Source organism: Armigeres subalbatus, chromosome 1, assembly GCF_024139115.2.
Source record: "Armigeres subalbatus isolate Guangzhou_Male chromosome 1, GZ_Asu_2, whole genome shotgun sequence".
Taxonomy (NCBI): domain Eukaryota; kingdom Metazoa; phylum Arthropoda; class Insecta; order Diptera; family Culicidae; genus Armigeres; species Armigeres subalbatus.
This window is the reverse complement of record NC_085139.1, coordinates 73,552,032-73,574,352: the sequence shown is the minus strand read 5'-3', so window position 1 is coordinate 73,574,352 and position 22,321 is coordinate 73,552,032. Positions and strand designations below refer to the sequence as shown.

Below are 22,321 nucleotides of genomic sequence, written 5' to 3'. Positions count from 1 at the left end.
ATCATATGCGTATTTGTTTGCCATTTACATGCTAATGGCTTATTATTCTATACCTATAATATAAATATGCAAATAAATATACAAAAACATTAAAAAAAACAAATTTTAGTCCGACACTTTGATTTATTTTGCACTTTGATTTATTTTGCTGAATTATATCAGCATGATGCTGTCAAATCCCGCAATGACCGAACGTACTGAATTTTCAGCAAACTTTTCCAATTTGCTGATGATTCAGTAAACAGTAATCAAATCAAATGACAGTTCATCCTGCTGACATTTTCAGTAGTATTTTTTCGCTGAAATGGTTGCTGGTCATTCAGCTCGGCAAAATTCAGCAAAATTTTGCTGATTTCCGGCGAAAAAAATTTGGTGTGCAGCCATTACCCCGCTCGCTGTTACTGATCGGTGTCACCCGGCCTTACTAAGAAAGTTAAATGTCTCGACAGCCACCCCTCGCAAAAATATAGCAATAACCAAAGCAAAGTCCAGCATGCGTGAAACAATTCGCGACTACGAATGTAAATTCTTCACGCACAGTCTGACAATTACTAATAGGATTTCACTTAAGGATCCTATAATGAGAGATATGCAAATCGTTTTCCAGGCTATTTAGCAACGCTGTTACATTTGTTAGCAAACACTTCCAGCATTTGCCGCAGCGCAAAATTTTGAAGCTTGTATATGACTTTGCATTTAATAACAATTTGGAATACGTTTGTCTGTCCACTTACAGTGTTTAAATGAGCATTGTCACTAAAATAAAAGTGCAACACAAATGAGCGAAACACGATAGATAAACTAGATCTACTCGCGGAAGTAAAACCAATTTTTTTATTCGATGCAACTTTTCTTAAAATCTATTTAATAACAATCTCAATACCTCTCAATCTGCAACAACAACAACAACGTTCATTTGGCTCACGTTTTGACAGTTCTAAATGCTCGATTAGGTCACAATGGCCACTTTCGCATATCTCTCACTATAGGATCCCTAATTTCACTGTGAAGGAATAAGAATGGGTGAATGGCGGCCATGTTTCACGCACAGTCTGACAGATAGCAATAAGTTTTCTCCATAATACTAAAGACACACTGGTGGTACAAGGACCGTGGTATACCACGGTTATATACCCTAGTACATATTGTACCATGGTTTTCCACGTTGTACCAGCATGGTACAAGGCGACACACCTGTGGTACAACTTGTACCATGGTACGAATACCATCAGTGTGTCATTAGTATAAGAGTGAGTAGAGGCATTACCTTCGTATAGACTAGGGATCCTATAATGAGAGATATGCAAATACTTTTCCAGACGATTTAACAACGCTGTTATTTTTGTTAGCAAACGCTTCCAGCACTTGCCGCAGCGCAAAATGTTGAAGCTTGCGTATGACTTTGCATTTGATAACAATTTGGAATTATTTATCTGTGCACTAACAGTGTTCAAATAAGCATTATCACTAAAACAAAAGTGCAATACAAATAGACAAAACACGATACATAAACTAGATTACTTCTACTCGCGACAGTAAAACAAATTGTTTATTCGATGAAACTTTTCTTAAAATCTATCTCAATACCTCTCAACCTCGTCTCAATCTGCAACAATAACAACGTTCATTTGGGTCACGTTTTGACAGTTCTCAATTCTCGATTGCCCCATAAAAAATCCTCCCTACACGGACAGATAAATCAACCCAAACTTTGAGTTCAATATACGCACTATTGAGAATATGGCAGAAAAAATTTACCCAAATTTGGGTAGTTTTCCCTTTCTTTCCCATGATTGCTATCAAAACTAGAGCAAGATGCAAACACCTCACCGAGGTTGCTCAGCCCAATAACCCAAATTTGAGTAAATCCAATATTCTCTATTTTGGGTTGATCAAGGTCCAATTTGGATAAATTAAACTCAGCATTGGGTAAATTGTTTACATGGTATTAAAGGCAAACTACCTAGTGCCAGAAAAGTCATTTTACTCAAATTTGGGTTATTGGCCCAAACCACGGTTTTGAGTGCAAACAACCCACTTTTGGGTAGTTTTGGTTTTCAGTGTACTTTCCCACTGACTAAATCGATTCACGTCGGTAGGATCGACCGACTTTGGTTCCGACGAATTTATAGATTGTTTCACCGAGCCTTATGGGAATTTTACAGGGGAGACAACCGACGCGACGATAAACTAAATCGGTGGACTAACATCGATTAAATCGAATGAATAATAGGTCGACTTTGATGTAAATAATATGTGACGAAACCAGACGAAATATAGTGATTAATCATATTATTACGTACAATCATGGAGCGAATTAGATTAAACCTATAGATAAATCGGTTGACCAAATAATGAAATCAGACGAAATAGGGTATTTAATCGATTTATTAAATTTCGCCAAAGAGCAGATCAGACTAAATCTATAGATAAATCGGTGTGCCAAATAATGAAATCAGACCAAATAGGGTGTTCAATCGGTTTAATAAATTTCATCCAGGAGTGGATCAGAATAAATCTATAGATAAATCGGTGGGCCAAATAATGAAATAAGACGAAATAGGGTGTTTAATCGTTTTATTAGATTTCATTAAAGAGCAGATTATACTTAATCTGTAGATAAATCGATGTGCTAAATAATAAGATTAGATAAAATAGGATGTTTAATAGGGTTATTAAGTGGAGGCATGGCATAACCCGTAAATATTTATTAATCCAGGTCCGCGTACATGGACAATTAGTTATCGAGCGGGATCTCCTCAAACTTATCGATTCTGCAAGAAAAAGAAGTAGGTAATTATATGTAACTATAAAATTTTCTAGTAGTATTTGTTCCATTCAATGAAATCCCGGAATAACTTTCGATACTCAATCTCCTGAGGAAGTAATTATTGTTCGGTGCTAAATCGTGGCGTAAGATAGTTTCACCATGTTTCACACCTCGCGTAGTACGCGGATTTGGTCCCCATGCATTTTCCACGGGACTAATGAGATATTGCACGGAACATAAATAATCAGGACGCTTAAATACATGGAGACCCAAACTTCATGACTTTTTAAAATAAGTTCATGTAGACAAAATACTACTTGGTGACATTCCGAAAAATTTCCCAAAGGGTTAAAGTAGTTGATTGTATATTGTGAGGAGCACTGTTCGCAAAATTTTGGCATGGATAATCTCACCCCCTTTCAAGATTTTTTTTCATTTTTCGGCTCTAAACTGTGGATGAACTTCCACCCCACGGGAAATATTTCTCCGTATTTTATCCTCATGTATTTCTAAATGAGTAAAACATTCTGTAAAGTAAAACCTTCTCGTTAATTAGGTAGTTCAAAGTACGCCGAAATGATAAATCTTCAAAGAACTTCCTCTGGGATCTTACAGACGGTAAAATCAACATGAACTAAAAACTTACCTAGTTATCGGAGAACCAGTTTTTCGGACGCCGAACTACAAGACGAACCAACAGCCATTATCGTGATGACGAAGGAAACGGCGATCCACGCCAAAGTGGCCGTCGTCAACCCAGAGAGCAAAATTTCCACTCCCTGGGAGCTCCTACCCACGGACATGTTCCTCTCGACCGGGTCCGTGGAGGAGGAGTTTATCACCGGGGTCGAGTGCAACTCATTACATTCCGGGCGGTAGCTGGTGCACACTATTCTTCCGAACAACTATTCGAGCTTTCTCAAAATCTAAAAACTATCAAATTAGATAATATTTAATTAATTAAAAATTAAATAAATACGTATACTCACTTTTGCTTCGTGTTATGTTTATAAGCACAAGCACCTGACTTCATCTGTTAATTAATCGGACGATCAAAATAAGCACCAAATACCACACCAAATAATCTATCGATTATTTTACCGATGAAATCGGACACCGATTGCACCCGACTTCATTGTTAAATGAGTCTGGCGACGAAATTAAGTATTCTACGACAATCGACGTCGTCGGTGTAAAAATAGGTAGATTTGGTATGCACCCGATTTCGTCGGGGGATGGTGAAATTTCAGAATTGTCAAACTTTTTATGGGGTGGCTTAAAATGGCCGCTTTCGCATATCTCTCATTATAGGATCCCTAGTATAGACCATTGCAAGATCTTAACTTAACCTCAATTATTTGACAGTTCACAGAGCTTGTTTACAGGGTGTTAGAATTAAAATCGATCAGCTGGAAATAAAAATTAGTAATTTTCTTTCAAAATCATTTTGATCCGAATATTCTAGTGATATGCTTTGATTCCTACCATAAATCCACCACAGCAGACATCAATATTCTTAATTAATCGCAAAACAGTTTTTCCGGAAGCTGCTCCAGAGACTAAGTCCCTGTAAACAAGCTCTGTGAACTGTCAACCTACGTCATCATGCACTGGACTATTCGCGAATTAAAATGACAGCTGAGCCTTGCTTCTGTATTGAGTAGTGTGTCCTTGAAAGCTCAAGTATAGATTTAATTTGAAATCCGGGAGATTTGCAGGTCCTACGGTTGAACCTGTAGAAGTGGTATTTGACCCTTCTCTATTGACTAGTGAAGAACCGCAAAATTCACATTATTAAATGGAAAAAACTCGATAAATTTCTATCTCTCTGAAAACAATAAAGAATATAGCAACGGTATTGTTGGTTCAAACACAAAGTTGGATGAAAATTGTGAATTATCACATACCATGAAATACACAACAGTATCTTATAATTATTACAATTTTACTAAAAAACTTTACTTACTTTTCTCTTCACAGAAACCGTACATTTGTTCGGAAATTATTTGATCTGGTTTTCATTTTCTTTTGTTTTGTGGAATTTTATCCGCCTGTGTGCTAAAATGTTTTCGAACTTTGTTGTCGTTCCCCATATATGGCTTGCCAAGAATGCCACCTAATCGAAGTAATGCTATTACAATTCTTAAGATTAGAAACAAAATAAAAGTCTATAATGGTATCCAACAAGACGGCTGCCGCTTTCCGGTTTTGTACATTTAGCGAAATCCCCGCGAAAACGGGTAGCTGTCTGTCGTGAGTTCCCAGCCCCTTGGAATTTTATGAGTTTGTATAAATTTCACTTTTTTGTGTTCGCTACGGGCAATTACCCCGTGTCGCTCGTTAACTCCGATTGTTTGAGCTTTTTTTTACCGCGACCAATGCGAAATCGCCAAACTGAACGGAGTGCTACGCATTCCACCCATGTTCGTTGCTTGCCTCCATTAACTCGTTAACATAATTGATTTTTAATAATTTAATTTTTCCTCATCCATTTTTACTAGATTGAATTATTTACAATTTTTGAACTCTCGATACCTCGACGATTCGGTTCTTGGTTTGTTTTATAAATTAACAGCACGCTCTCATTTTTTCATACGGTTACTTCATTTTAACAGATTCAGGCTTATATTTTGATCATGACACAAGGACGAATGGACTTTAGGTTGAGCTTCATTTTATCAGTCAATAGTGGAATGTCAATCAGGATAGTAATCGATAATTGAAATAGTGACCGTTGTTCAATCTAACAGGTGTAAATAGTGTAACGATTTTTGAAAATAAAAACAACCGCTTAAACAACTGTGCCACTAACTGATATTCTGTTCATGTTAAGTATTGTTACATTTGTGCTTAGTTTTCACTAACATGATGAGCGATTCGGGTACCATTTGCGAAACATACACAGGACATGAGGCAAGTCTGCGCAATAGTCGTACTTTACATATCTTAACTTATTCATTTGCAAGAAAAGCAACACAGTTTGAGTTAATTTTGAAACATCAAATGATCCAAGTGAATATTAATCTCGCAAGCAATGATGTTGAAGCTTTTTTCGTGTTTGGAAAATACAAAAACATATAAGAAAATTGAAAACAATGTAGAATAGCTCTTTATTAGTTTTATTCACAATCAATACATTCATGTTTACTTTTCGTACGTTTCCTGTACGTATTAAATTTCACTATCTTTTCATCAAGATTAGCGTTCAAAAGCTCACAGTAGCGAAACAGTAAAAACTGGAATTTCATGCAGCATCAAAATATTTTTGTGAAGATATGTAAAGCAAGTATGTGGAATGAAGGCCATACATTGAATAAGTTCGTTATTGGACCATCGATCGGCCGGTTTCGATGCATACTAATCGATCGATTAGTTTTGTATACTTCTCTTGTTTTTCTTGTCTCATTCCAATGATTTTATGTTCTGAACTTTATGCCTCACCAATTTTTCGAAAATAAAAAAAAATCGATCAAATGACGAGACGAACTTTTTTCCTCGATTTAAATTTGCGCTGTTTTTTAATTGAATTCATTTGTTTAACTCACTCACATGACATGCCACGTGTGCGCGGGCGGCTGTGGTGGTTCGATCGTTGGTTGGTTGTTGGCAGAAAATGGGAGAAATTTTAATGAACCCGAAATCGTCGCCGGTCAGTCGTGTTGGTTTTGCGTAATGTGAATGGCTCTGCATGGTGACCCCGGTCGCAACCCCGTAAAGCACCCTGCCCCCAAAATACCGGAGCGTGATTGATCACCGTTTATTCTTGTGGTCATTGGTTAATATGGTTTTCATAACTTAAATTAATAACAACTTAATCTCAGTATGGGTCCGCGCGGGGAGTGCCTCATCGTTTTCCTGGTGCCCTTCTGGTCATAAAAACTATTCTTCCTATTTATTGTCTAGCAAAGAGTGATTTGTTATCCGTTACTCTTCAGTAATCCTCAAAAGAGTATTTCAATCGGGTGTCAAACACGTTGAGCATTTCTTGTCTTTCACTTCTGGGGGAGTTTTTACTTTTCCTACTTGGCAATCGTTTTCGATTATTTTGTGATTTGAATTGATTTTCACTCTTCTAATGATATCCTATCCTAAAACCCAAATGATGACGAAACTTTGCATCCATCAAGGATTTAAAAAGGATTGTTCCACGGTTGGGTTAAAACATTTCGATGCCATTCGAAAATTCTTTATTAGATCAGTTCCGTTACGTAGTCCGGTTGATCACCGCCGGAACCGCCGTTTGGCTGCTGCACCTGAAAGGTGGACCCTCGGAACTCGTACATCTGTAAAGAAGATCAAAGAAGGAGTTAGTGAACCATATTTTTACAAATAAAACTCTGATAAGTCCACCCAGCGGCAGAGTTGTCCATTTTTCACAATTTTTAACAATTGAATAATCTTCATTTAGTGAGTTCAACTAATATATGGATGTTTGAGTGTCACTAAATGTCACTTCGATCTGTCAAAATGGAGCACACCGAAGCAACGCGGGCGCGCGGACTGCAAATACGTGTTTTAATTATTAAAAATTATGAAAAATAAAAGAGCAGATTCTTTGCCACAAGCGTAGGGCAACTCTGCCTAGCGTTATCGTGCATATAAAAGCCAAAGACAAAAGCATATTGGTTTTATCGTGAACGATACGAACCCGCGAAACATCCAAACCCAATCAGTGATCAAAGAGTATTTCAACTCATTGCTAGGTTTCACCACAGAGAACAGACGTTGAAGATGCACTGAATGGTTCTCACAATATGTTCACGGTTGCCCCTTCCATTACATCTCTTTTCACCAAGCTAGCAAGCTGGCTTATTTTTGCTAGATTGGCAGGAGTAGGAAAGTCATCATGCAAAATCTAGAAAATTTATATTTACAAAAAATGCTTCAATGTGAGCCAAACATACATCTTCAACAACTATTTTATAACTTCATTGCAGTACCTAAGGCCTATGAAAATGATTTACTATTTAAATTTGTCTAGAGCAGATGTTCTAGGTTCACGTAATCGTTCTGGAGCTCAGATTAATAGATCCTGGTAACAAACCAGAAGCAACCCAACTTGTCCGAGCAAGTCCGAGCAAAAGCAAATCGAATTGGTTCAATGCTAATGTTCTAATAGTTCTGGAATTAAATCAAATAATCTATCAGGTCTATTACGCTTGATTTCAAACCGTTATCTACCCAAAATACCAATGCACTGGCGTATGAGCTCCAAATCTTATTGGTTCAGTGTAGATGTCTTGGGTTCTCCAAATTATGTTGGAGTTTTAATCACTTTGTCTTTCAGAGTAACTTTGCCTGGTATCAAACCGAAAGCAGCCCAACATAACCATGCAACAATCCAAGGGTCGAGCAAGTCGAGTCAAGTACGAAACACTGAAGACGACCTTACTGTTGAGATAGAAATGCGTATCTGTCAAGGTACAATCAAGTGGTGGAATTAAATGGGATAGTACAAACTGTCTTATGACAAGGCAAGGCAAAAACACGATTATGAATCGTGAACATGATCCATTTGATGCATGAAGTTTCTTGCTATCTATCCGTAGCGTGTGGTTGACTTTTGACAAGAGCGTCAGAAAGTATGGGCGCCTACTGAAATGTTCGCCTAGGGCGCTGTGACTCCACGCTACGGCTCTGGTTCTGCCGTTTCGTTCTTGTCTTGTGTGTAGTGTCAATAATGTTTCCCACCCAAAAACATCCTGGGCCGGACTAAGAATCGAGCTCGACCCTCTCTTTCGTTCTATCTCTTTTATTTTTTCCATTTCATTCTATCTTTTTCAATCCACTTATTTTGTTTCCGCTCTAAAACCTTGTTCTATCTCTGTCGTTCTATATGTTCCGTTCTTTATCTATCATTCAATCTCTTTTATACTATCTCTTTCATTCTATCTCTTTCGTTCTACCTCTTTCGTTTCATCTGTTTCGTTCTATCTTTTTCGTTCTACCTCTTCCGTTCTATCTATTTCGTTCTATATCTTTCGTTGTATCCCTTTTGATCATATTTAATCTCTTTCATTCTACCTCTTTTATTCTATCTCTTTCGTACTATTTTTTTCGTTTAATCTCTTCCGTTCTATTTAAATCTATTTATTTTTTATTTTTTAAGCTCTCGTTTGCTCTATGACTATCGTTCTAACCTTTCGTTCTATCTCTTTCATGCTATCTCTTCCATCATATTTCTTTCATTCTATATTTTTCTATCTCCTTCGTTTTTTCGTTCTATCACTTTTGTTCTATTTCTTTGGTTCCATATCCTTCGTTTTATCTGTTTTGTTCTACCTATTTTGGTTTATCTCTTTTGTCCTATCCTTTTTTCTATCTCTCTCGCCCTACCTCTTTCGTTCCATATCTATCGTTCTATCTATTGCGTTCTTTTTCTTTTGTTAAAACTCTTTTGTTTTATCTTTCTTGATCAATCTTTTTGGTTCTATCTCGTTTATTTCATCTAATTCGTTCTATCTCCTATCTCCATTCCACCTCTTTCGTTTCTTTTCTATAACCTTGTTCTGTATCTTTCACTCTATCTATCTATCTCACTTTCATTCTATATCTTTCATTTTTTCTCACTGTCTCTTTTATTCTATCCCTTTCGTTCTATCTACTTTGTTCTTTATCTTTCGTTCAATCTTTTTCGTTCTATCTATTTCGTCCTTTATCTCACGTTAAATCCCATTTGTTCTGTATGCTTCATTCTACCTTCTTCGTTTTATCTCTTTCGATCTATCCATATCGTATTATTGTTTTAATTCTATCTCTTTCGATCTATTTCTTTCGTTGTATCAATTTTGTTCTGTATCTTTCGTTCATTCTTTTTTGTTTTATCTCTTTCATTTGTATAATTTCTTTTGTCCTATCTCTTTCGTTTTATAACTTTCGTTTTATCTCTTCCAATCTATCCTTTTCATTTTATCTCTTCGTTCTATCTCTTTGTCTAATCTTTTTCGTTCTCTCTACTTTGTTCTTCTTCGTTCGTTCATTCTCTATTGTTCTATTTCTTCGTTTTATCTCTTTCGTTCTATATATTTTGTTTCATTCTCTTCTTTTAATCTTTTTCGTGGTATCTCTTTTGTTTTGTTTCTTTAGTTCTATTTTTTTCGTTCTATTTTCTTCGTTTAATCTCTTTCATTCTATCTCTTTCGTTATATCTCTTTCATTTCATCTGTTTCGTTTTATATTTTTCGATCTACCTCTATCGTTCTATCTCTTTCGTACTTTCCCTTTCGTTCTATCTCTTTCATTCTATCTCTTCCGTTCTATCTATTTCGTTCTATCTCTTTCGTTGCATCCCTTTTGATCCTATTCTATCTCTTTCGTACTATCTCTGTCGTTGTATCCCTTTTGATCCTATCCTTTCTATTTGTTTAATTTTTTACGCTATCGTTTGCTCTATGACTTTCGTTCTATCCTTGTTCTATCTGTATCGTTCTAACTTTTCGTTCTATCTCTTTCATGCTATCTCTTCCATCATATATCATATTTCCTTCATTCTATATTTTTCGTTCTATCTCTTTCGTTTTTTTTCTTTCTCACTATATCACTCTTGTTCTATTTCTTTGGTTCCATCTTTTTCGCTTTATCTGTTTTGTTCTACCTATTTCGGTCTATTATTTTTGTTCTTTCACTTTTGTTCTATTTCTCTCGTTCTACCTCGATTAATATCTTTCGTTCTATCTATTGCGTTCTTTCTCTTTTGTTCAAACTCTTTTGTTATATCTTTCTTGATCAATCTCTTTGGTTCTATCTCGTTTATTCCATCTAATTCGATCCATCTCCTTCATTCCACCAATTTCGTTTCCTTACTATAACCTTGTTTTATCTCTATCGTTCTATATCTTTCATTCTGTCTATTTCGTTCTTTGGTGCAATATCTGTAGTTCTATCTCATTCACTCTCTTTTATTCTATCTCTTTCATTCTATATCTTTCAATTTATCTTTTCTCTCTGTCTCTTTTAGTCTATCTCTTTCGTTCTATTTCTTTCGTTTTATCTCATTCGTTCTACCTCCTTCGTTTTATCTCTTTTATCTATCTCTTTTGCTTTGTCCTATACATTCAATCTCTTTCGTTCTATCTGTTTCGTCCTTTATCTTTCGTTCAATCCCATTTGTTCTGTATGCTTCATTCTACCTACTTCGTTTTAAATCTTTCGGTCTATCTCTATCGTTGTATTGTTTCAATTGTATCTCTTTCGTTCAATCTCTTTCGATCAATCTCTTTCGTTCTATCCAATTTTGTTCTATCTATTTTATTCTTTAACTTTCGTTCATTCTCTTTTGTTTTATCCCTTTCGTTCTTTCTCTTTCGAACAATCTATTTTGTCCTATCTCTTTCATTTTATAGCTTTCGTTTTATCTCTTTCAATCTAGCTTTTTCGTTTTATCTTTTCGTTCTCTTTGTCCAATCTCTTTCGTTCTACCTACTGTGTTCTTTATCTTTTGTACAATCTCTATTGTTCTATCTTTTTTGTTTTATCTCTTTCGTTATTATATTTTGCTTCATTCTCTTCGTTTAATCTTTTTCGTTATATCTTTTTTGTTCTATCCTTTACATTCTATTTCTTTCGTTTTGTCGTTTCGATCTATCTCTTACAGATCTCGATCTATACAAACAGAATTAATCGTTGAAGATCTTAGCAGGTACATTGAGCCGATAGGATTTCACTCATTACTTTTACACGCAGCTACGGGCCTTTTCGTTCCTCCAAAACGTCCTTGAATTCAAAACAGTTCAGATCATGTGATCTACCCGATCAACCAAGTCCTGCACGATGTATCCATGCATCGTTGAACATCCCAGTAGGTCTGTTGAGCCGATGATGTCACTCATTATTTCTTACAACCTACTACAGGCCTTTTCGGTTCTCTAAAACTTCCTTGAGTTCAGAACATGTGAACGATCCGATCAACCAAGTCCTGAACGATGTACCTGTGTATCGCTAAACACTCCAACAGGTTAGTCGAGCCGACAGAAAGGTACTCATTACTTTTACAAGCTACTGCAAGGCTGTTCTGTTCTCCAAAACGCTCCGAATATGCAATCTACCCGTTCAACCAAATCCTAAATGATATATCCGTGCATCACTAAACATACAAGCAGTTCTGTCGAGCTGGTAGAATATCACTAAATTCTTTTACAAGCTATAGTGGACCATCCATGAGTTGATGTTATATGACACGATATCGAATGGTTGAAACAAATGATGCCATACTAAAATATTTTTATGATTACTCTGATAGTTCTTTCGAACAATTTTCCAAGAACTTATTTTCTACATTTCGATACCCACTGTATTGCATCTCTTTAAAACGTCCTGAATGTCATATTATTTTTATCACCCTACTGTCATCGTCTATCTCTCCAATGGGAAAAAATGGTGTCTAACATCTCTGGGGTTAGCGCGCGGTGGGCCCCACTGACAATTCAAAATTAGTAAACAAAAACATCATTTCAGGACTAATTTTCTGTGATGGAGTAATTGTTGTTAAGTGATTGGAATGAATTTTTTACTATTGTCGCTATGTACCACGTATTCCGTGCCGTGAAAAATTTGTTCGGTTTTCAATTTAATTGTTATAAGACCGTCATTCAACACCACACGGTTAGTACGGTGCAAAACTAATTTGAATATTTGGTAACAATATTTTATCAGAAAATAACGCCCATAGCAAAATGATAACGTGAATTTTATGCCGGAGCCAGAAGCATAGCTGTGTGTCATCCGGCTGATTTTCATACCATTTTGCTGAAGAAACTGGGGACCTAGCTCTCTTCTATGACACAGCCAATCTAAAACACTGGGAATATTTGGCCATCCGTCCCGAAAGAGTTAAGGATATCAAATATTTTCTAATTTATTGTTATGTTATCAACGGATACCACCTTATCTTAGGGATCGGCCATAAATTACGTTACACGTTTAGTGATATGGTTTCTGAAAGTGTGACCACTCATATCATATTTTGGAAATTTTATACAAAAAAGTGGGGCAATGAAAATTGTTATTTTTGCGTCACATAATTTATGGACGTTCCCTTGACGCACTCCTTACTTGCCAGGAACCTCAACCAGTCTCCATTAATGATCAATATACATTTCCTATGTTTTATAACTTTGGTCTCTTTTCACTAACTAACCCTTGCTTCCACTAGAACGTGGTTTATGAACAGCCCTTAGCATTTAAAATTGTTAGAACCTGAAAATTAAACATTTTCCCAGCAAAAAAATCGTCAAAGAAAATTATTTTGATTTTGTCACTGTTCCGATTTTATCAACGGAAACTAACGGACCGTGTTGATAAAAACGGAACCTGTATTTCGTTTAATCTTTTTAATTTCATATTTTTAATTCTACCTCTATTTTATCTTTTTCGTTTTATCTTTTTTGTTTCATCTATTTTTATTCTATCTCTTTTGTTCTCATTCGTTCTATATCTTTCGTTTTATCTTTTTCGTCCTATCTCTTTCGCTTTCCTTTTCGTTTGCCTTTTCGCTCTATCTGTTGTTTTCTTTCTCTTTTATTGTATTTCTTATGTTTTATTTTTTTCGTTTCATCTCTTTGGTTTTATCTGTTTTGTTCTATCACCCTCAATTTTTTTCGTTCTATCTCTTCTATGTTTTATATCTTTGGATTTACCACTTCGTTCTATCTTTTTCATTTTATCTGTTTTTTCCTATCTATTTCGTTTTATCTCTTTTATTCAATATATTTCGTTCTATTTCTATTATTCCACATCTTTCGTTTCCTTTCTGTAATCTCGTTCTATCTCTATCGTTCTATCACTTGCATTGTATCTCCTCCGTCTATATATTTCGATCTATATCTTTCATCCTATCTGTTCCGTTTAAAAACCTTTGTTCGATCTCTTTCTTTCTTTCTTTCTCGTTCTTCCTCTTTCGTTCAATCAGTTTTGTTCTTGTAGTTCATTCTATCTCTTTAGTTTTATTTCTTTCGTTCTATCCATTTCGTTAATTTTTTTTTGTTTACTTTTTTCGTTCTACAGTGAACTCTCCCTCACTCGATGAAATTCAAAATCCCTTGAACCTAGCATACTGCGCTCCCTCCGTAAGTCGATATCTTCCTTACTCGATATTCTCTAAGTCAAATTTTCAATGCATTTTCACCTCGCTAACTCAATGTTGGCAGAAACAGTACATGTGTGATACAGTTAGATGTTAGAAGTGAAAAATGATAATCTAGAAGTCAGAAATGAGAAGTGAGAAATAAGAAGTTAGAAGTGAGAAATGAAAAGTAAGATATGAGATGTGAGAAGTGAAAAGTTAGAAGTGAGAAGAAATTCTAGGAGGCAAAGGGGGAAGTAAGAAGTAGGAAATAAGAAGTGAGACTTGCGAAGTATGAAGTGAGAAATACCCAAACAACCAGAAGTTCACATTTTACCCAAATTTGTTCCTAACCGAACCAATAAGTTCACTTTTGGTTCACATCGAGTTCCAAACACCTTAACAGAACTTAAAAGTTCATTTTTGCGCTCCAGCCATACAAAAAATTACTTAAAATGCAAGTTGATTAAGCCAAAACATCCCATCTGATCCGTACTTTTGGTTGCTTGGGTAAGTAGTGGGAAGTCAAAAATACAAAGTGAAAGTATGAGGGGAGAAGTGAAATATGAAAAGTTAGAAGAGAAATGTCATAAGTGGGAAATGAACAGTCAGAAGTGAGATATAAGAAGTTATAAGTGAGAAATGAGAAATGAATAATGAGAAGTGGAAAGTTAAAAGTCAAGACAAAATTTTCAAAACGACTTATCAACAAGTAGTGGAAACCTTCACCTACCTATTGGTGGTGTTGGTTTGCGTGGGAGAGCTATCAGATTCGTCAAATTTTCGTTTGAATCTTTGTTTACAAAAGCAGGTAAGTCGTTTTGAAAATTTTGTCTTGAAGTGTAAAGTAAGAAATTCGAAGTGTGAAGTTAAAAGTGAGACACGAGAAGTAGTGAGAAGTGCGAAGTAAAAAGTAAGAAGTGAGTAATGGGAAGTAAGAAATGAGAGGTGGGAAGTAAGAAATTCAGAGCGAGTAGTGAGAAGTGAAAAGCAAGAAGGGAAAAGTGAGAAGTGAAAAGTGATGAGTTAGAAATGAGAAGTCAAAAAAGAAAAAGAAAAAAAAAGTGTAAAATAAGAAGTTATAAGTGAGGACGCAGCGCGGGCGGTCGCGCTGCAGCAAGGTACCCGGCAGAACGTGGAACGTTATAGACGGAAGCGGAGACAGCAGACCCGCCTTTTTCAGGAGAAGAAACGCCGCCTGGAAGAAGCGGAGTGCGAGGAGATGGTACAGCTGTGCCGTTCTCAAGATACACGCAAGTTCTATCAGAAGCTCAACGCATCCCGCAAAGGCTTCGTGCCGCGAGCCGAAATGTGCCGGGATAAGGATGGGAGCATCTTGACGGACGAACGTGTGGTGATCGAAAGGTGGAAGCAGCACTACGAGGAACATCTGAATGGCGCTGAGAGTACAGGCAATGAAAGTCAAGGCAGCGGAGGAGATGACTACGTCAGTTCAGCGGACGATGGAAGCCAACCAGCCCCCACCTTGAGGGAAGTTAAGGATGCCATTCAACAGCTAAAGACCAATAAAGCAGCTGGTAAGGATGGTATCGGAGCTGAGCTCATCAAGATGGGCCCGGAAAAGCTGGCCACTTGCCTGCACAAACTGATAGTCAGAATCTGGGAAAACGAACAGCTACCGGAGGAGTGGAAGGAAGGGTTCATATGTCCCGTATACAAGAAAGGTGACAAACTAGAGTGTGAGAACTTTCGAGCGATCACCATCCTTAATGCCGCCTACAAAGTGATATCCCAGATTATCTTCCGTCGTCTGTCACCATTAGTGAACGAGTTCGTGGGAAGTTATCAAGCCGGCTTCGTTGACGGCCGCTCGACAACGGACCAGATCTTTACTGTACGGCAAATCCTTCAAAATGCCGTGAATACCAGGTCCCAACGCACCATCTGTTCGTTGATTTCAAGGCGGCATACGACAGTATAGACCGCGTAGAGCTATGGAAAATTATGGACGAGAACAGCTTCCTGGAAAGCTTACCAGACTGATCAAAGCAACGGTGGATGGTGTGCAAAACTGTGTGAAGATCTCGGGCGAACACTCCAGTTCGTTCGAATCGCGCCGGGGACTAAGACAAGGTGATGGACTTTCGTGCCTGTTGTTCAACATTGTGCTAGAAGGTGTCATGCGGAGAGCCGGGTGTAACAGCCGGGGAACGATTTTCAACAGATCCAGTCAATTTATTTGCTTCGCGGATGACATGGACATTGTCGGCCGAACATTTGCAAAGGTGGCAGAACTGTACACCCGCCTGAAACGTGAAGCAACAAAAGTTGGACTGGTGGTGAATGCGTCAAAGACAAAGTACATGCTTGTGGGTGGAACCGAGCGCGACAGGGCCCGCCTGGGAAGCAGTGTTACGATAGACGGGGATACCTTCGAGGTGGTTGAGGAATTCGTCTACCTCGGATCCTTGCTAACGGCTGACAACAACGTTAGTCGTGAAATACGAAGGCGCATCATCTGTGGAAGTCGGGCCTACTACGGGCTCCAGAAGAAACTGCGGTCGAAAAAGATTCGCCACCGCACCAAATGTGTCATGTACAAGACGTTAATAAGACCGGTAGTCCTCTACGGACATGAAACATGGACAATGCTCGAGGAGGACTTGCAAGCACTCGGAGTATTCGAGAGACGGGTGCTTAGGACCATCTTTGGCGGTGTACAAGAAGACGGTGTGTGGCGGCGAAGAATGAACCATGAGCTCGCCCAGCTCTACGGCGAACCCAGTATCCAGAAGGTAGCTAAAGCCGGAAGGGTACGATGAGCAGGGCATGTTGCAAGAATGCCGGACAGCAACCCTGCAAAGATGGTGTTCGCTTCCGATCCGGCAGGTACGAGACGACGTGGAGCGCAGCGAGCGAGATGGGCAGACCAGGTGCAGAACGACTTGGCGAGCGTGGGGCGTATTCGAGGATGGAGAGATGCGGCCTCGAACCGTGTATTGTGGCGTCAAATTGTTGATTCAGTGTTATCTGTATAGATGTAGACTAAATAAATGAAATGAATGAAAGTGAGAAGCGAGAAATGAGATATGCAAAGTGAGAGGTGAGAAATTAATAGTTAAAAGTGAGAAGTGAATAGTGGAAAAGGGAGGTGAGAAGCAAGATGTGCGAAGAGAGAAGTAAGAAGTAACTAATGAAAAGTGAGAAATGAGAAGTAAGAAGTAAGTAAAGAAGTAGTAAGAAGTGAGAAGTGAGGACCGAGGAACAAGAAGTGAGAAACGAAACTCTTTCCTTCTTTCTTTTTTTTATTCCTTCTTCTGTCTTCCTTCCCCTACCTGTCTTATATCTCTCTACTCACTTCTCAACATCTCGCTTCTCACTTTATAATTATCATTTCTCCTGCTCACCTCTTGCTTCTGTTTTTCTCACTATTCACATTCTTCTTCTTACTTCGCAAATATCACATCTCACTTCTCACTACTTTTTTCTCACTTCTCACTTCTCATCTTTCACTTTCCACAACTCACATGTTACTGCACACATTAGGGTTCAAATTAATATGGAAAAAACTTTTTTCAATCTTTTCGATGGACCCTTTTATTTGGTTTGATGCTCTGGACAAAATTTCAGCCAAATCGGTCAACGTTTGGGCGGTGCTAAACTCACTGGAAGTTGATATGCAAAAATGTATGCAGAAACACCCAACAACAGTGATTTTCACTTAGACGGCACAATTTACAATGAAGAACTATGATACTCATTCAGATCTTGAAAATTTTAATACAGAATGTTATGTTGAAAACCGCGAAAAGATTAATGTTTGCCGAAGTTATTAGCATTTCTTTGCAGTGGGGTTCAAGCAAATTTCAATTCTTCTACCTTTGAAAAGAAATAAATTCGCCCATACAACACTCCAGTAAAATGCTAATATCTTTGCCCAATGAACTCTAATCTTTTCGCGGTTTTCAGCATAACACTCTGTATTCAATTCTACAAGATCTGAATGAGTATCATAGTTCTTCATTATAAATTGTGCCGTCCAACTGCAAATCACTGTTTTTCGAAGTTTCTGCATACATTTTTCCATATAAACTTCCAACGAGTTTAGCACCACCCAAACGTTGACCGATTTGGCTGAAATTTTGTCCAGAGCATCAGGGCATCAAAAAGAACGGAATAAGAGGGCGGCCTATCAAAACATTTGAAAAAGTGTTTTTTGAGCCACCTTAGCACACATCTCACCGCTCAATAATCACTTCCGTTTCTCACTATACTCTACTCTTGTCTCATTTCGAGCATCTCATTTCTCTTTTCTCAGTTCTCGCTGTTCACCATTCACTTCGAACATCTCACTTGTCACTTCACTTAATAAGGGAATAAATTAATAACTGTTCGGCTAAACGGCATGTGTCCAAATATAAATGTGATCTCTGTGGGCTTCGTGGCCGTGCGGTTAGCGACGTCAATCGTCTAAACGCATATGCTGTGGAGTGTGGGTTCGATTCCCGCCCCGGTAAGGAGAAAACTTTTCGTAAAACGAAAAATTCTCCACTGGTCCACTAGGTGTTGTGTAAATGTCCTTGTCCGTTGTCTCATGCTAGATGTTAAGTGTTCAGTCTGTGCGACCTCTGGTCGAAGACGTTGATCCTGTCTTTTTTTTTTACCTCTATACCTCCCTAACTCAACGGTCCCTTCAATATCGAGTAAGGGAGAGTTCATGGTATCTCTTTTGTTCTATATTTTTCATTCTAGCTCTTTCATTCAGAGATCGTTTAATGTCTTTCGTTCTATCTATTATTATCTGTATCTTCCTTTTTACCACTTTCGTTCTATCTTCAGGAGAATTTTGGCTGAATGGATGCATCTCAAATTTTAGTTCAAACGCACCGAGAATTACCTTATGGCAGAAAAAACCTCTGAGATTTAATTTTAGGAAAACTAACTTTAGACAAAATGAACCTGTCACAGCTATTTGACGATAATTCAACCATGTTTACACTCTGTCATTCTCTACAAGAACGGTTTAAAACAACTTCATCTTCAACCATAGCTAATTCGAGGCAACACTGAAAGGTAAGCCAAAATACGAATTTTCAACTCTAAAGTAAAATCTGTGCTGTTATACGCTAGCGAAACATGGTGTGTATCAGTGAAGAACACTCAACGGCTGCAGGTGTTCATCAACAGATGCCTGCAGTATATAACTCGGTCATGGTGGCCTCACAACTGGATCTCAAACAACGAGCTCCATCGTCATTGTCACAAGAGGCTGATAGCAACAACAATTCTGAATCGGAAGTTGTGCTGGGTCAGCCACACTCTGCGTAGGGGCGGAAACGAAATCTGTAAACAAGCATTAGACAGGACCCCGGGGAACATCGCAGCAGAGGCAAACCCAGAGGCTCATGACAGCGAAGCCTCAATAAAGAAATAAAAGAAGTCGACCGAAATCTAACCTAGCAACAGGTTAAAGCGATAGCCGGGCAACGCTCAGGATGGAGATCTTTCAAGTCGGCCCTTTGCACCACCGGAGGTGTACAGGATCCATACGTAAGTAAGTACTGAAAGGTAAGTGTGTTTCCAATAACTACATAGGGAAGATCCATGAAGTACGCCACGCATAAATTGGCGATTTTCAAACCCCCCCCCCTTCCCCCTTCGTCACACTTTTTGTATGAAACCTCTAAAATTTTTGTATGGGTCGTCACGCAGCTTGAAACCCCCCCTCCCCCCTAGGAGCGTGACGTACTTTGTGGATGGCCCCACTGTAAAAATTTTGCTTGTTGGTATTTCATTCGTTTCCGGAGAGCAGAAACATGTATCAAGTAGCTACATCATTCATTGCTTCGAGCCAAAATTGTCTACTTTGCGAATGGTATTAAAGAGAGAACATGTTATTAATAATGGAATAAAACTTGGTGAAAACGGGTTGGGTTCCATCAAAATGATTAACACATCAGAATTTATCCAGCCATTTCCTAATTGACCTGCATTCAGACAAGACCAAAACTGGTACTGATTGGGACTTAGGATTATGTTTTGGCGCCCCAAAAATCATTATTTCATGCTTTTCACCCTTCAGGACACCACTACAAGAAAAACAAAACGATGAATAAAATCATTGTATGAGAATAGAATCCCCGACTGGGACATTGCCGCCTCGTAGCTTAGTGTTCATTAATCTCTTCCACAGTTATTAACTGCGAGGTTTTTAAGCAAAGTTACCATTGTTGCATTTGTAAATCATGAGGCTAGCTCGATGATACTTTTATGCCCAGCGAAGTCGGGACAAATTCCAACCTGAAAACTTCCTAGAAGGGACCGCGAATCGAAACCAGCCACCCGACCCTATCATGGTTTTGCATTGTAGCCGCGCATCTCACCGCACGGCTAAGGAGGGCTCCATATTTGACAATCAATTTCCACTAAACATAAAATGTTGACAAATTGAAGCTTCTATAAACTTCAGTATTTAAAACAGTACACTAATAGTAGTTTGTGCAACTAGTTGCAAAAAGATGATTTTTTCAGCACGAGTTGTACGTTTATCCAACGAGGCTTGCCGAGTTGGATAAATACTACGAGTGCTGAAAAAATCGAGTTTTGCAACGAGTTGCACACGCTATTTTTTGCAATGACGAAAAATGGGCTTTGATATGTAAATCTATACCAAAATTGTACAATCGAATTTACTCCACATGATCACTCATGCCAATAAATTATGTTGCGGCAGAGAACAATAAGATTCCATCTTATCGTGCCAAATTGCATAGCTTGAAAAGCTATGAAGCGATGAATGCAATTGCCTTTGGAAAATTGCGATGTTATGTCCAACAAACCATTTCATTTATTACGAGACACTTAGAGTACACTATTTAAACACTCACCCAAACTAATTCAGCTAAATGTAGTCAAGTAACTACTGTCCCAATGTAGGTTTTTCATTATAGCACCCAAATGAGTGCTATAATGAATATTATGCAACCCATTTGAGTTGCATAATGGTCATTAAAGCACCCATTCTGTTGGTATGGAAAAGTAGGCCGTTTTATCACTAAAATGACAACTGTAAACCAGGTATTATGATCAGGAATTGCAAAAAATCTGTTTTGATACCAGTGATGTTACCACGTGAATGAAAAACGCGTAAAAAGTGTACAAAAACCGAAAAACCGATTTTTTTTAACTATTCGAACAAGTACCGAAGAAATGTTTGATTTTTGATAGCACACATCTGATGATGGTAGTTATTTATTATACCTTTTGCAAAATTTATATTATTCTGAACTAAAATACAGGAAATCAGACACTGTACGTGAATGTTCTTTTCAGAAAATCAAATTGTCACAGATAATAATATGATTGAGAAAATTTTCTCAACGTCATACTACATCGTACAGCTTAACGAACTACAAAGAGACAGTGGCCCCCAATATATTTCATGTAAATAAGTAGATAACTCACTATTGGTAGGCACAACCAACATGACTAAAAAAGCAAAATGAAATTATGTAAGTACTGTTCCATATCCATGTTCTATATCCCATAGCACACGAATAAGTGTTTCAATAAACTTTATGCAACTCGTTTGAGTGCTATAATTGCCATTAAAATACATATAACTTAGATGTGGAAAACAAGCCCATTCTATCAGTATCACAAACGTATGATAATAAGAAGATAAGTCTCCGGCTGAAAATCTTCCAAATAAAGATAATAATAATAATACGTATTATAAAATATTTATTGTAATGAATATGTAACTTTTCGTTACACCTTGGAATAACAAAAAGTCAAAAATTCATACTATCGGTTATACATTCGATTGCAATTCCACTCACCTCATTTATAATAAATAACATCAATTCGACAATCGAATTGTGAAACTAGAGTATCATCCCGATCGATTACAAAAAAAAACGCCCCCAAATAGCCACCCGGAGTCCCACAACTGAAAATATGTTCTACACGTTACGAATAACCGAAACACGTTTTTCCGAGAAATTTCCTTCAAACACCCAGTCCCGTCAGCCTGTCACCCAGCCCAGCACTTACCGACGGTGCCCTGCTGTTCCGCAGTGTCGCATAATCCGACATTTCTCCGCTCAGACCGCCTGCGGGAGCTCCACCCCCGCCGCTGCCCCCACCACTGCCAATCCCGCTGGTGCCCATCAGCACCGAGCTCAGATTGGACGCATAATTGCGTGGCTGGATGGTGGCGTACGTGTTATCGCCACCCCCTTGGGACAGTTCCGGGTACGAGTCCCGCCGATCGAGCCCCAGGACCAGTGCCTGTTCCTGCTGTTGCATCGCATGTTGCTGGTGCTGGTGGCTCGCCATCGACGACGATGTGTTGTTCGAGCTGTTCAGCTGCTGTTGGTGGTGCTGTTGCGTCAGCTCCGGCTCGGAAAACACTTGCATCGTCAGTTCCTGCTCCTCGTAGAGCTTTAATTTTCTGTGCACATATGGGGAAAGAGACGAAAAAAGAAGGGAAATCGATTTTTAGTCGGACATACGGCTCCGGGGCTCAG

The 22,321-nt window shown here is 38.2% G+C and overlaps 1 protein-coding gene across 8 annotated transcripts in view; it reads right to left on the bottom strand.

The window, feature by feature from the left end:
* Positions 1–4,696: 4,696 nt before the first annotated feature.
* LOC134227108 (cadherin-87A) overlaps positions 4,697–22,321 on the bottom strand; it is a 1,007,180-nt gene continuing 989,555 nt past the window's right edge. For all 8 annotated transcript variants that reach the window (XM_062708398.1, XM_062708391.1, XM_062708382.1 and 5 more), the window contains 2 exons: positions 21,846–22,245; positions 4,697–7,053 (listed from right to left, as the gene is read on the bottom strand). In XM_062708398.1, coding sequence (XP_062564382.1) covers positions 6,961–7,053; positions 21,846–22,245 — 493 coding nt within the window. In that variant the 3' untranslated portion in view covers positions 4,697–6,960. The remainder of the gene's footprint in view (positions 7,054–21,845; positions 22,246–22,321) is intronic.